The sequence below is a fragment of the Pelobates fuscus genome, chromosome 7, assembly GCF_036172605.1.
Source record: "Pelobates fuscus isolate aPelFus1 chromosome 7, aPelFus1.pri, whole genome shotgun sequence".
Classification (NCBI taxonomy): Eukaryota; Metazoa; Chordata; class Amphibia; order Anura; family Pelobatidae; genus Pelobates; species Pelobates fuscus.
The window spans coordinates 54253648-54268840 of NC_086323.1; the positions used below are offsets into that span (position 1 = coordinate 54253648).

At 38.2% G+C, this 15193-nt stretch overlaps 1 protein-coding gene across 1 annotated transcript in view; it reads right to left on the minus strand.

Annotated features, from left to right (window-relative positions):
• DHX9 (DExH-box helicase 9) overlaps positions 1-10251 on the minus strand; it is a 36393-nt gene extending 26142 nt beyond the window's left edge. Inside the window, exons 1-4 of the mRNA XM_063428293.1 lie at positions 10203-10251; positions 8738-8877; positions 7737-7877; positions 6804-6909 (exon numbers count right to left, since the gene is read on the minus strand). Coding sequence (XP_063284363.1) covers positions 6804-6909; positions 7737-7877; positions 8738-8848 — 358 coding nt within the window. The 5' untranslated portion in view covers positions 8849-8877; positions 10203-10251. The remainder of the gene's footprint in view (positions 1-6803; positions 6910-7736; positions 7878-8737; positions 8878-10202) is intronic.
• Positions 10252-15193: the final 4942 nt, after the last annotated feature.

Sequence of the window (15193 nt, forward strand, 5' to 3'; positions counted from 1 at the left end):
AAGCCTTGCTGGTTATGGACAATACCGCTGCACATCCTCCAGACATCAAGGAAGACGTACTGTAGGAAATCCATTTTGTCAATGTCAGGTTCCCCCCTACCAACACCACGTCATTCATTCATTCAGCCCATGGATCAGAAGGACATCTCGAACTTCAAAAAGCTGTATAATAAGGCCTTGTTTCAGCAATGTTTCGAGGTGACTGAAGGAAGAAACCTCACCCTCTGAGAGTTTTGGAAAGACCATTTCAATATTGTCAGCTGCCTAAAGTTCATTGATAAAGCTTGGGTGGGGGTCACCAGGAGAAACCTCAATTTCTCTTGGAGGAAACTGTAGCCTGAATGTGTTCTCAAAAGTGAGGGCATCGTTTTCGGAAGAGCAGCCAGTCGTCGATGAAATCGTGTCTTTGGGGAAGACTATGGGACTGGACCTGGACCATGAAGACATCCAGGAGTTGGTGGAGGAATATGACGACAAGCTGAAGGATCTGCATAAGGAGCAGCAACATGACGTTATAGAGGAGCTATCGTCTAAGGAGGGGGACAAGGCGGAGGAATTTCTCAGTTCTGTCAGGGTATTTATATTGGCAGACATTTTGTGCTATGATAGAAATACAAAGTGTATATTCTGAAGTCATTGTTGAGCAGACAAGACTCCATTTTGTTAGTTTCAAGCTAACAAAAGAGACACAGAATTTCTTTCCTTTCTCTAAAACTGACCGCTTTCCCAGGGCTAAGAATGTCTTGTATAAACAACCCAAGTGATAAGAGACTGTCTAGGTACTAATGGAATATAAATAAATTCTATATCCAGACATATGTGACAGAGGAGATTAAATAATTAAATTTTACTTTCTAGATGTACAGAGTCCCATTATAAGTTTGAGTTCATTGTTAGTTCACAATGTGTCATATTAGGAATTATTACAGAAAATGGAGACGCATAGTCTGAAGAAAACTCAAGAAAACTGTGTGATCTGACAGAAGATTTGAGTTAGGGCAAACATAGAGATAACGTAAATGACATCAAAAATAGCCACCAGGAAAAGTTAACTCTTTCCTGGATAGGTATGCTTAGTGGGACAAGACTGCCCCCTTGAGTTCAAATAATAAATTTATGATTAGAAGATAACCACGCCTACAGTGTTTTGATTGGTCATAAACCAATGACGTACTGAGCAAAGTTTCCCTTTAAAAAGTAAGACAAAGGAAAGTTTGGGAAGGAGATTGAGAGTCAGATTGGGATGCAGATTCAAATTCGGAGAGATGCAGAGAGCAGGCTCAGAGAAAGAGACCCATGACACTTAGCTACCTGGGAATATCTGATGAGAAAATATCTACATAACTGGTAAATATACTAGCATTTAATTAATTAATTAAAATTAATAGCATGATATATGACTGAATAATTCACGATCAGATTTCGATTTAGAAATCTTAGCTAAATAAGAAATACACAATTAAAGGACCACTCTAGTGCCAGGAAAACATACTCGTTTTCCTGGCACTAGAGTACCCTGAGGGTGCCCCCACCCTCAGGGACCCCCTCCCGCCGGGCTCTGGAGAGAGGAAGGGGTTAAACTTACCTCTTTTTCCAGCGCCGGGCGGGGAGCTTTCCTCCTCCTCTCCATCTTGATCGCGACGTCATCGGCTGAATGCGCATGCGCGGCAGGAGCCGCGCTCGCATTCAGCCGGTCGCATAGGAAAGCATTTACAATGCTTTCCTATGGACGCTTGCGTGCTCTCACTGTGATTTTCACAGTGAGAATCACGCAAGCGCCTCTAGCGGCTGTCAATGAGACAGCCACTAGAGGATTTGGAGGCTGGATTAACCCTTATTATAAATATAGCAGTTTCTCTGAAACTGCTATGTTTATAAAAAAAAGGGTTAATCCTAGAGGTACCTGGCACCCAGACCACTTCATTAAGCTGAAGTCGTCTGGGTGCCTAGAGTGGTCCTTTAAGCTTTTTATTCTGCAGATAACAATAATAATGTATTTATGTGGTTAATCACATATTAGAATATCGTGATATTATCCAGCTGTGTTGATTTGCTATAAATAAGATTAAATATCTGTTTAGACAAATTAATAAAATATCAGCTAATATAACATAGTAGATTTCTCTCATTGGATAAAATCAAGGAAATGGTTGATGACTGGTTAAATGTTATTTTATTCAAATTACATAGGAGTAGATCTTAACTACTTAGGAGGTCTAGCCAGCATTGCAAGGGTTATTTCTAAACTGCCAGCTGAAAGTTTATTGTATGATCTTATGCTGCACGCTGAAACTTCACATTCTTTGTCTCTGTGAAAGGGTCGTAAATCAATCTTGACACCTAATGCTTTAGATTCTAAACTACATCTTAGTCATTAGGAGATGTTTTTAATTACCATATTGTATTGCATATTAATGTTATACTGAAATTGCATTGATTATTATCATGCATGTTACCTATATTATTATCATTTGAATATAAAATTAAACATTATCTATTTTTATAACAATCTGTGACTTAATTATATGGTTTACCTTTCACTTATAACGATAACGATTAGGGATCTGAGAATTGAAAATCGTGGGCAATTTCTCATCTGTTTACATTATTATCCCATAAATATCCCCACAGTTCTCAGAGGATTAAAGAGGCATGCAAAGTGTTAAAGTTTTTGCAAGATTTTGTGGAGAAGAATCACCCAAATAAGACTGTAGCAATTTTTTGTGTGAATTTGTTTAATGATAACGCAATGTCACATATCCGTGAACCTTTGAAAAGAAGTCAAAAGCAGGTGTCATTAGATAGGTTCCTTGTGAAAGTTTATAATAGCAATAGTGTTGAAAGTGGGAAAAAAGGTTGAGGAAAGTGCAAGAGGTAAGCCCACAGTCCAAAAAGTTCAAAGGGTGAGGGGGGCAGGAGTGCTAGAGAACCCAGCAGTCCCTCTGCAGCAGTTCTGGCCCTCCAGGGCCATGTGATCACCATGATCACACGGCAGCAATATGAGTCTATGGAGCTGCCAGCAGGGGGACTGCCTGAGCTCTCAGGCAGTCCCCCAGTCACCTAAAAGGTAAAAATAAAATAAATAAATTATATATGTATAATATATTATAAAATATTTAAAATATTTTATAGGGATGCACCAAAATTGCAGCTGAAAATGGGCCTCCCATTTCAGCCGAAAAAGGGTCAAATCTGCCAAAGATTTTGGCAGTGAGATGGCCCTGGTTAATGAATGAAGCAACAGACACAGAGCTGATAGCACGGTGCAGGCTGCCCCCTCCCTCCATGATGGTAACTCTGGGTTATCTAGCGGTGTGCCGGCCCTCCCTCTCTCACATACCCTGTGGGTGACGCATTCCCATCGGTTTGGGCCAAGAACCCGCAGGGAACATGAACCCGGCTGGAAACATGGCTTCGCAGGGAATTTACCGAAAACGATGCTCAGCCGGGAAGTCCAACACTGGCCCAATAGAGACACAGGAGGTAAAGCAGAAGTCTATCGCTCCTGTACTCCGCGGGATCTCTGACTTGTTCCTCCTCACAGAAGCAGCGTGCACATGAAAAGAGACCGGCCAAGATGGCTGCCAGCACCTATCACAGTAAGGCGTGCAGCGTCTGGACGTGAGCGCTGCATTCCGCGGTGAAACGCATAACAGCGACAGTGGTGGGGTCATGACGTCATTAAAGGGACACTCCAGGCACCCAGACCACTTCTGCTCATTGGAGTGGTCTGGGTGCCAACTCCCACTACCCTTAACCCTGCAAGTGTAATTATTGCAGTTTTTCATAAACTGCAATATTTACATTGCAGGGTTAACTCCACCGCTAGTGGCTGTCTATTAGACAGCCACTAGAGGTCACTTCCTGGGTTCTAGCACAGGTTTCCTGTGCTAGAGCGTCGCTGGACGTCCTCACGCTGTGTGAGGACCTCCAGCGTCGCTCAAAACCCCATAGGAAAGCATTGAAATGATTTTTCAATGCTTTCCTATGGGGAGACGTAATGCGCATGCGCGGCATTTCCGCGCATGCGCATTAGGTCTCCTCGGCCAGTGAGCGAGATTAGTCTCGCCCACCGGCCGACGTAATCATTAGGAGGAGCGTCGCGGAGGCGGAGACAGCGGCGAGGGACATCGCCGCTGTCCCAGGTAAGTGACTGAAGGGGTTTTCACCCCTTCAGTAACCGGGGATTGGTGGGTGGGAGGGAGCCTCCAGTGCCAGAAAAACGGATCGTTTTTCTGGCACTGGAGTTTCCCTTTAAGTAGATAGAAAGCACTGATAAATGCTGCTGTGAGAGCTTTACATATTTATTCGGTGTCTGCTTATAGAACGGCTTCCAACTCCTAGCTGTTATAACTGCAATGTACTTACTGTATAGTGTGGAGGCAAATTGTGCAATGTTACAGTAAGGAAGAGGCTTTGTGATTGCTGTATTGTGTTTTACAAGTGTGGCTGACTATCAGAGCTAGTCACTAAATACGGAATTGTGGTGTATATAAAATGGTTTTAAAATCATTTAGTGAAAAATTTAATTTTTCGGTTTTCGGCCAAGGGCATCCTGAATTTTCGGTTTCGGACCAGAATTTTAATTTCAGTGCATTCATAGCATTTTATAATATATTATACATATATAATGCATGTATATGAGTGCATTAATAGTGTACTTTGAGATATATACACATATCTCAAAAAACACTTATAATTAAATCAGATATAGTATTATAAAATACTTTAATTATTTTATAATATATTGTACATATATAGGAAATAAAAGCATGTGTGTGTGTGTGTGTATATTATATATGTATATTTTATTAATTATAATTTAAAGGGACCTGCCTGACAACCCCTATACTGAGTCTGTAGCTTTTCAAAACACCATAAAACCTGTACGTGGGGGTACTGTTATACTCGGGAGACTTCGACGAACACAAATATGAGTTTTTCAGAACAGTAAAATATATCACAGTGATGATATTGTCAGTGAAAGTGAAGATTTTTGCATTTTTCACACACAAACGGCACTTTCACTGATAATATTGTTGTGATACGTTTTACTGTTTTGAAACACATATTTGTGTTCAGCGAAGTCTCCCGAGTATAACAGTAACCCCCCCATGTACAATTTTTTTGAAAGTTACAGGGTCAAATATAAGGCTAAGATTTTCTGTTTTTTTTCCACATTGAAGTTTGAGGCAATATGGTAGCCCAGGAATGAGAATTACCCCCATGACGGCATACCATTTGCAAAAGAAGACAACCAAGGGTATTCAATATGGGGTATGTCCAGTCTTTTTTAGTAGCCACTTAGTCACAAACACTGGCCCAAACTAGCATTCATAATTGTTTTTTGCATTTTAAAGCACAAACAAATACAAATATAAATGCCAACTTTGGCTACTAAAAAAGAATGGACATACCCCCATATTAATTACCATGGGCTGTCTACTTTAAAAATATATGTACATGTGAGGTGTAATTCAGAGATTTATGACAGATAACAGTTACAATGTCACCATTGATAAATTTTAAAATATATATTTTGAAACAGCAATGTTCGACTTTTCCTTTAGCCCTATAACTTGCAACAGAAAAAAAAAAAAAAAAAAAAGAGCCAAGAACAAGTTAACATTGCGTATTTCTAAACGCAGGACAAAATTTAGAAACTATTTAGAATGGGTGTTTTTGGCGGTTGTAGATGCGCAACAGATTTTGGGTGTCAAAGTTAGAAAAAGTGTTGTTTTTCCATCATATTTTATAAAATATTTTATAGTAATTTATATATGATATGATGAAAATAATGGGATCTTTAGAAAGACCATTTAATGGCGAGAAAAACAGTATATAATATGTGTGGGTACAGTAAATGAGAAACAACGCAGAAATGTAAAAACAGCCCTGGTCACTAAGGGGTTAAATACCTAGTTTTGTTTTTAAATAATTGTTTTTATAGTGACACGCTGTTGGGAGTTCCTCCCCTTTATCAATGCCAAAGCATTTTTGACCAAAGTGAAACAAGCTAGCTGTAATGCAAAATAAAAGCAGGAAGAAAAAAAAAACAATTCTGGTGTGTTGTAAATTTGGCCTTGAATGGGCAGAAACCAATAAGCAAGTACTGTGTTGCATATATACACTCATTAAGATTATGGCTGTAACTTAAAAAAAATATTTCAGCTCGATGAGAAGGAGCAAAGCACTCTTAAAACTCCCAAAAGTCCCAATCCACATTTAGTCTACTATATTTAGTGTTGAAGAAGACTGCAATGCTGGACTCAAATGCTTCCTTCTCCTTTGAGTATTTTGATTTTAATCTCCTGAATGCTTTGGTCTTTCTGTATGAAGTGGTGTCCAACTTGCAAGCAGTAAGAGTCTTTTTCCATCTACAACATTAATGAACTAATACGGCAAATCTATTTTTTCTAAATATTAATATATCTTAGTAAGATCTTTCTAGTAAACAGTAGATTTGGTTGGTGTACCAGTTGAAGTTTCTCAACATTGTCTTATTAATGCCTGTAAGGTCGAAGCATGTTCCACAGCACTTATGCACAATCTAGACTCTACTGTACTATCCATCCTTAAACACCTGTGCTATTGAGTGTGACATTCAACAATGCATAGCAAGAAGCATGTTGATAGAGCACAAATCCATTTCCTTAATCTTGTAGCTTATGCCAAAATTTATTTGCATATTTAAAATGAGTTCATCAAGCAGACAATGTAGATGAAGCTATGTTGTAGAAGACAGCATGTCATGACCCTGGTTTCAAAAGCATCGGTCATCTGATATTACAATGGACACTTACCTCCAGCTTCTTCCTTCAAGGCCAAATGTGGTGGCGAGGGACCCCCAGATGGACCATCAAATCCTCCTGCAGTGTCAGGCTGTAATCCATCCATAGTATCCCCTGCCTGCTTATGAATACAATAGAATAGAAGTTTTACACCCCTATAATTGACCTTAAACATGAACAAAAAACAAATACTGGCAAACATGTGACAGATCTTTCTTTTCCCTAGATCAGGGATTCTTAAAAGGAAATTGCCACTTCTCTGGAATTTACACCATTGAATAGAATACAAAAAAATACTAACAGGCTGTGTTAATTTGTTATCATGAAATGCTCTATTGTCTTTTAAATACATATTAGAAATTTAGCACACAACATCATAACCCAGTTTATAAATGACAGCCATGTCAAAAAAAACATTGTTTTATTTCTATTTTATTTTTTAATCCTTTCATAGGCATATAGTTTTTTTTAAATAAAAGGATAAGTAAAAAAAAAAAAAAGATTAAAAAGCATGTGAAATTACAGTTCCCTTTTAAGCTTTTTTTTTTTTACAAGGACCCACATTGCATTCATGAATTAGCTTGGTGACCCATTATTGAATTGTAAAATTAAATCTGTGATCCATACTTTAATTGTAATATAATAAAAAAAAAATTATAAATAAATTCTGAAAAAAAAAAAAACAAGTGCATTAGACTTTTCCAAGTGTAAAGCAGCCTAGAGTATATTTCGGCTACAAATACAATTTATTGTGATCAGTTACCTTGAGTCTGATGATAATGTACCAGTTCTATCCAATGTTTCTGGGTGCCAACCCCAGGGTCTATAACAACTACTCTATATAAATCCACAGATAGCTAAAGTAAGCCCCATGTCTATGTATATGGACGTTCCTTGTACTTTATATGATAGAAAGTTCAAAGATTTTGACAAATGGCTACAAACCCCAACTAACGGCACTTCATCACTTTTGACTTCTCCGACACGAATCAAATAGTTGACAAAATCCTTGGCTGCATTGCTCTGGGCATCCTTTTTGTTTGTAGAGTTCCCCATGCCTATATAGTTAAAGCCATCAACACGCACCTATTAAAAAAATAAATACATTTTTAAATATCAGTAGGAAAGTAATGAGCCCCCATGCATCAGAGTCTGCTACTATTAAAGGAGAGAGGGGAAATGAAAATGTAGACTGATTTAACTAAATAAATAGTTTGTTGCTTTCTTTCACACATCACTTTCTTAAAATGTGAATTTCTGTTTTCCTGTAATTATTTTGGAACTGCAGATGTCAAGTTACATTCTGCTACTGTTAAGACTTCAAGGATCACTATAGGGTCAGGAACAGAAACATGTATTCCTGACCCTATAGTGTTAAAACCACCATCTAGCCCCCTGGGCCCCTCATGCGTCCATAAATATAGTAAAAATCTTACTATATTCAAGCCTGAAGCTGTAACTCTGCATGCTGTTAGACACAGAAAAACAAGCAGTGTGCTGACATCATAAGAAGTGGTAGCCTGATCCAATCACAGTGCTTCCCCATAGGATTGGCTAAGACTGACAAAGAGGCAGATCAGGGGCAGAGCCAGCATGATTCAAACAGCCCTGGCCAATCAGCATCTCCTCATAGAGATAAATTGAATTAATGAATCTCTATGAGGAAAGTTCAGTGTCTGCGTGCAGTGGGTGGAGACACTGAATGTTTGGATGCATTTTAGGCAGCCATGACCCAGGAAGGATCTCTAACAGCTATCTGAGGAGTGGCCAGTGAAGTTATCACTAGGCTGTAATGTAAACACTGATTTTTCTCTGAAAAGACCGTGTTTACAGCAAAAAGCCTGAAGGCAATGATTCTACTCACCAGAACAAATTCAATAAGCTGTAGTTGTTCTGGTGACTATAGTGTCCCTTTAGAGATGTCTAACTTAACACACATACTGCACCTCGCACAAGAACTTTTGACGATTTTTGTTTCCTGCTGCGCGGATATCGTAGTTAGGGGTAACTTTCTTCTTTCCACACCAGGCATACAAAAAATTCTTGACATCAGCCATGATGGGACTATAGCTTGAGCACGTTTGGTCTGAAACATAAACATAATCAGCTTTACTTGCAATGACATTCTACATTAATATCTTCATAATTTATTTCTACTAATACATCTGCTTAGCTCTGTTAATATGCATTAATGTGAGGAGTACCTCTGAAGACAATATTTGAACAACATAATGCATACGTTTGCCGGGTACGTATTGAATTTCACCATTAGATATTTGTCCCCAGATGTATTTCACATTTACGATTACAATGTTGCTTTAGTTTCAATCTGCTATTCTATATCACCAATAATGTGCACATTCTAAAGGTACGCCACCAAATAAGACACTATGTACATCCATTATTTACTTCTTGAAACTTACAGACATACCTCTCAAAATGGCAATGTTCAGATTGCCAGTGAGCCATAAAGACTTTGAATTGAAATTCAAAATAATTCTGACATTTGTGTACGCTTTGTATAATTTATCAGCGAGTTTGAGATTTACAGGAGGATAGTAACTCTAGCTAGCCTGTTTGAGAGTAATTCAATAAATCTTTTCCCAGGTTAGTGGTCAAACAGAATTGTGGCAGTGTAAGATTTAAATAGGGTTATTCATTTTTCTATGTGATTAACAGCAAATAGCAATTAGAAGATTGGGGCTGTCTTGGCAAACTAACACCAAAATAAGATACTACATGATCTCTATTTTCATTCTTCTGTAACAGAATTGTGCAACTGCTAGCAGGCTTGATACTACTCCAATACAATATTTGAATTATAAAAAAATGTTTTAAAAAAATAAAAAAACAAACACTGTTTGGTTTAGAAAACACTCTTTTTGTTCTACAAAGATTAAACTATGTTCTAACCGAAATTCCATATTTTTTAGAACCAGCTTACATTGTGAAAATGAAACTGTAAATAGGCAGCAATTATTAAACTCTTATAGGTCGATAGTATTACACATTTGTTTAACCCTTGAGGGTTAGTTACTTGGTTAGTACTGTGCCTTACAGGAGATTTGCAAATGACTACTAGTTATGACACAATTCCATATGGAGCAACGTTGTTTAAAAGGGGGAAATCCAGATATTTTATATTCCCTAGAACCTAGATGATATACTTTGCCAGCCAGTAGGCAAGAGGGACTATACCTGGACAGCTAAAGGTCCCCACTCAGTGCTTATAATACATATAATCCCATGCTTGTAAATACCAATGGCTGATAGATAAACTAAGCACCCTCAGCCATAGCAGGGCCTGAGCATACTGAGCCTGCACACTGCTATTTATCATACAGGCTGAGCTTCCCACTGACCCCTCGCTGGACACAGGTTACCGTATGGTACTAACCGGCGCTCACTTACCGTATTGCTATCAGTTGTGCAGCCAGATCAGGAGTCAGCTAACGCTGCACGAACAAAATGGACGACTCAATACAGCATGAATGCCCAAACGGCCGGCAGTGCGCACGCGCCAACTCACACCAGCCAATCATTTATAGGGGGAGGGGCTAAGCTTTAAGGGTAAAACGCCTGGCGCGCCATGTTTGAGCCGGGCACGTACTTTTTTTTATAAAAGCAAATGGGCGGCGAAACTTGTCCACAGTAACTGTTAGTGATCATTATGTAGGTCCCAAATCCCGCTTTTCCATCATAATGTTAATGTGTCTGCGTGTAAAACAAAGTCCCACATCAATAACACTCTTTATAAAGTGTTATTTATACTACAATAAATGTGTTATAAATCAGTCTGTGTAAATAAGATACATTGCTCTTGACCTGAAGTACAATTTAGTTGCATAAATAAGTCATCTAAGTAATTTCTCAGAATTGTAGCCCACCCATGACCACATCCCTAGTCATACATCTAAACTTAAAGTGTCCTGTTTTATCCATTTGAAAAGTTGGGGGTATGGGTCCTGGTTAAAGAATTAAAGAAAGGCAATAGACTGGAGTGTGATGGTTTGTGGAGGGCTTGGCTGAGTGTGATTGTGTGGGATTGGGTGAGTGAGTTTGTGTGTAGTTGTGTGCATTATCCATATAAAAATTATAAAACAGAGAAGCAAGCTGGCACATACAGGCATACATAAAGGGGCACAAATATGTATACACACATGCGCACACACAGAGAAATGTACAGTCATACTCTGGCTTACACAAACAGGCACATAAAGGCACGCACAAACATGCAGTAACACACACACACACACACACACACACACACACACACACACACACACACACACACACACGGTGTAAACAATTCAACAAGCACACTTTAGAAATACAATATTTGTTTCCCTACTTGTGCTCTGTTCAAAGTGTGGGAAGTGAAATATATGTAGAAGGCTTGATATGGCTGGTATTAAAAAAAATAAATAAAAATAATAATAATAATAATTTCCAGGTCTGCTTTTATTCCAAGTCCAGCCCTTACTGTGTATGTGTGACTGAGTGTGTAAAATGCAACTTTGTGTTTGTGTATGTAACCGTGTGGATGACTATATGACCACCAATTTGTTTGGGGCATGAAAGGAAAGTATGGTTTGGGATGGCAGGCACAAACCAAGGTCTTGCCCTCGGGTGCCTCATGACCTTGCTACAGCTCTGCCACCTCTCTCCCCTTAAAATATATCTGCTGGAAATAGGACATGTAGTATATTGCTCTAATTAGAAAATCAGGGCCCCCAGCCTTGCCAGGGCCTCCCTTTGTCAGGCGGAACTCCAGGGCACCATTGCAATAGCAATCATGGTGATCCTGGTAATTCTACTGGTTCACTTCTATGATTTTATTTAAGCCTAAGAATTGCAATTCCCTTTTCAATTCTTAATTTGTAAAGCGCTGTGGAATTTGACGGCGCTCTATAAATAATATAATAATAATAACCTATAGATTTTCAGAGACACTTTAGCAAATAGTAACAACGTGGCTGAGTGAATCCTAACTCCCCATAAAGGGAAACATCAGAGCTGACTGTCAGATAGTATGGCCAGCCACACTCAAAATCGCCCACAGCAGCTTATAGGGAGAAACATGTGGTAGAACCACTGGCTCGAAGCCCTGTAAGATGGAGTGAGGGATGGGTTATGTGTAGCGAGCACAGCTTGAGCATGCTAAATCGCATGCTATACCGCAGCATAAAAATACTGACATGCACACTACAGCCACCATTGCTTGCAGTGATATCAACACAAGTGCTTGTATTGGTACTGCTCACAAATACTTTTTTTTGCATTATTGTCTCGTTTGCAATTCTAAATGGACGCTACAATAGGATGCACGTCTTGTGGGTTTCTAGTTTTTTTTTCATATCTTCTCCATGCATATTAAGTATGGTAGGTTGTCGTGCCTTAAGAATTAATATCCATAATTGTTGTCTAGGTACTCCAAGAACCAAGACGAAACAATATGAATCTAATGTTGCATTCCAAGCTTCAATGCCCCTTCCTGGCTCTCGTATCATTCAAACATTCCATCTGTGCCCAGTCCCACTTCTATTCAGATTTCATACTTTGAGATACTGGGAAAGTATTGGGGCAGTCGGAATTATATAGGAAGATTTACAAAACATTGATTTAGAGGAGATATCCAACTTTTTGCTTCTTATTAAATCTCTACTATAAAATCTCATGACTCACTTTATTTTCGCAATGTAGTTTCCATCAAAAATAAAAGCGAACACACATCACATCAACTCGGGAATAATGAAAACAGTTAAGTTTAATAGATCAGTTCCCATAAAAAGTAGTACTGAGACAGCATGTGTAAGATATTACAATTAAATACATTACAAATGAATAACTTCCAGCAATTTAACTTATACGAGTCATAATTCCAAATATTACATTCTTGTTAGTGCATTTATTAGGTTTGAATAAAAATAAAAAAAAATCCACAAAAGACACACAAACACAATGTTTATGACATTCTATAATTTTAAGTTAATACATTGCACATTCATTAAGATTTCCCTTCTCTTAAAGTTTTTAAAGATGTAATAAGGTTAGTCCATATTTAAATGTTAGAGTCCTTTTTAAAGTGGACTTGATTGCAAATTAGCACAAAATAATTACAGGCTTCAAGGACTTTTATGTATAAAATATGACCTCTTTGACTTTACAGCATACATTAGGGCACTCCTTCCTGAAACTGGACATGCCAAGTTCAAATTACAGTAGGTGAAAAAAAAAAGCGAGCTTTCAGGAAAGAGTTGATCTATAAATTCTTAAAATTCAGCCGATAATGTGAATCCATAAAGAACACAATAACAGGGAAAAAAGTGTAGCAAAACCCCTTACTCCGTTTATGCCTTTTATCACTTAATTGATTGTCAATAAGTTACAATTAAATGTCAAAAAGCACATTGAGTGGTTTTGCTGCACTTTTTCACAGTTAATATTCACAATGAGGACTGAATAAATACTGATTTTTAAGGAATTGAATCTTTTCAAGAGGCATTGCTTGGTCCCTCCAGTTTCTGTTCTTTGAATGAATGAGTCACCATGGGACACAGGCAGTATTCTCTTTTTGGTCTGCTTAAAGACTTTTGGGATTATTCACTAACTGGGAGATGCAGAGAACTCACACAAATTAAATTGAGACTTCTTGGCCATCATGGATAACTGGATTAATAATAGGTCATGTGAATAAGGTTTCCAATTCTGCTATTTTAGGCAATTCTACACTCCCACTGGTTTCACAAATAGCCCCCATTTGGGCTAATCATTAAATACACATTTTAGTGAACTAAGTCGAATGGCAAAAATTGCGGATTTGGAAAAATTCTACAACTATGCTTTAGTCACAACTTTAGCCAGTATTTTAAACTCACACAAATTTGGTGTTTGGTAAATAATTTTACATTTAACCTGTGAGCAGTGTTCATTTATAGCTTCAGTATGACAATATACTCAGTTTACAACAATTTGGGCATGTTAGATTAGATTTGATTGGGATGTTAGAACGATGTTAGAGGCGTTATTTCAACCTCAAATCCAGTTATACACTTTAATAGAAAAAAGGTTACTTACTAACATGAGAACTGTCGTAAATTCCAAATTAATTTAAAATTTAAAGGCTAGAAAAGCTGATCTGGAAAACCTCTCCATGTGAGCTATGCTTCCGGTTTGACTATTTTGGTCTAAAATGTGAAAATTGACAATTCTCACTTTATTAAATATCCCTGTGTGTAATAAATATTGCTGGTAGTGTAGCATATATATTTCAGTGCTTATTACTCACAAGCTATAGTGAATTTGTATAGTTCTGTTCCCCGTTGGTACTGCGTTTGGCTACACGTGAGATATCATGTAATTATAAAACCAAGATATAGAACCCTATAAACAAGTATTTGGGCTCCAACAATTATCGGAGTAGTACCCGAGTAGTACCTATATTAAACCTAAAATAAGAAAAGTCAGGAATTCAAAGTGAATTTCAAGTTCAAGGTAGAAATTGCTGAATTCGGGGAAAAAAAGTAATAATCTCCAAATCAGCTATGCTTCCAGTACAGCTGTTATGACCTTAAAAAAATAAATAAATTGACATTCACTTTAAATTCTCCCGTTAGTAAATAACTCTGTAATAGTTTATTTGCCTTTACAGGTGTTAATGAAAACTTAAAGGAACACTGTTGGCACCAAAACCACTTAAACAAATTAATGTAGTTATGGTGCTTGGGATCCTTTGGTGCCAGGTCCCATTTACTCAGAGATACTTGGTCCCCAGCAGCCTGGCCTTGTGATACACCAAGTCATAGCAGACATTGCGGCAGAGTTAGGCTGAAAGTGCTCAGGTGACATTTTCAGCCCATCAGCCTAATGGTGAGTAAACAATTAGCGGTTATGTGGGCCGAAGCACCCAAGGACTCCAGGCACCATAAGCACTTCAACCAGCTGAAGTAGTTATGGTGCTTGAAATGTCCTTTAAAATATAATTATTTTTTTTTACATTAAATGTATACACCAATACATCTATAGAATACACCCAGTAAAAAAATTGTAAACAAACCACTTATTTTTAGGACACTATAACCTGAATCCTGGATTAATATCTGCTATAGAGAGAAAGTAGAGGATTGCTTAAAGGATCACTATAGTGTCAGGAAAAGAAACTCGTTTTCCTGACACTAAATAACCCTTAAGTCCCACACTCAGGGTCCCCCTCCAGCTGGGCTGAAGGGGTTAAAACCCTCTTAGTTATTTACTTTAATCCAGCGCCGGTGACCTCTCCTACCCCGCCGATGTCAGCTCCCGAGTGGAGCGGAATGCGCATGTGTGGCAAGAGCCGAGCGCGCATTCAAACAGTCCATAGGAAAGCATTTCTCAATGCTTTCCTATGAACGTTCTGCACGCTG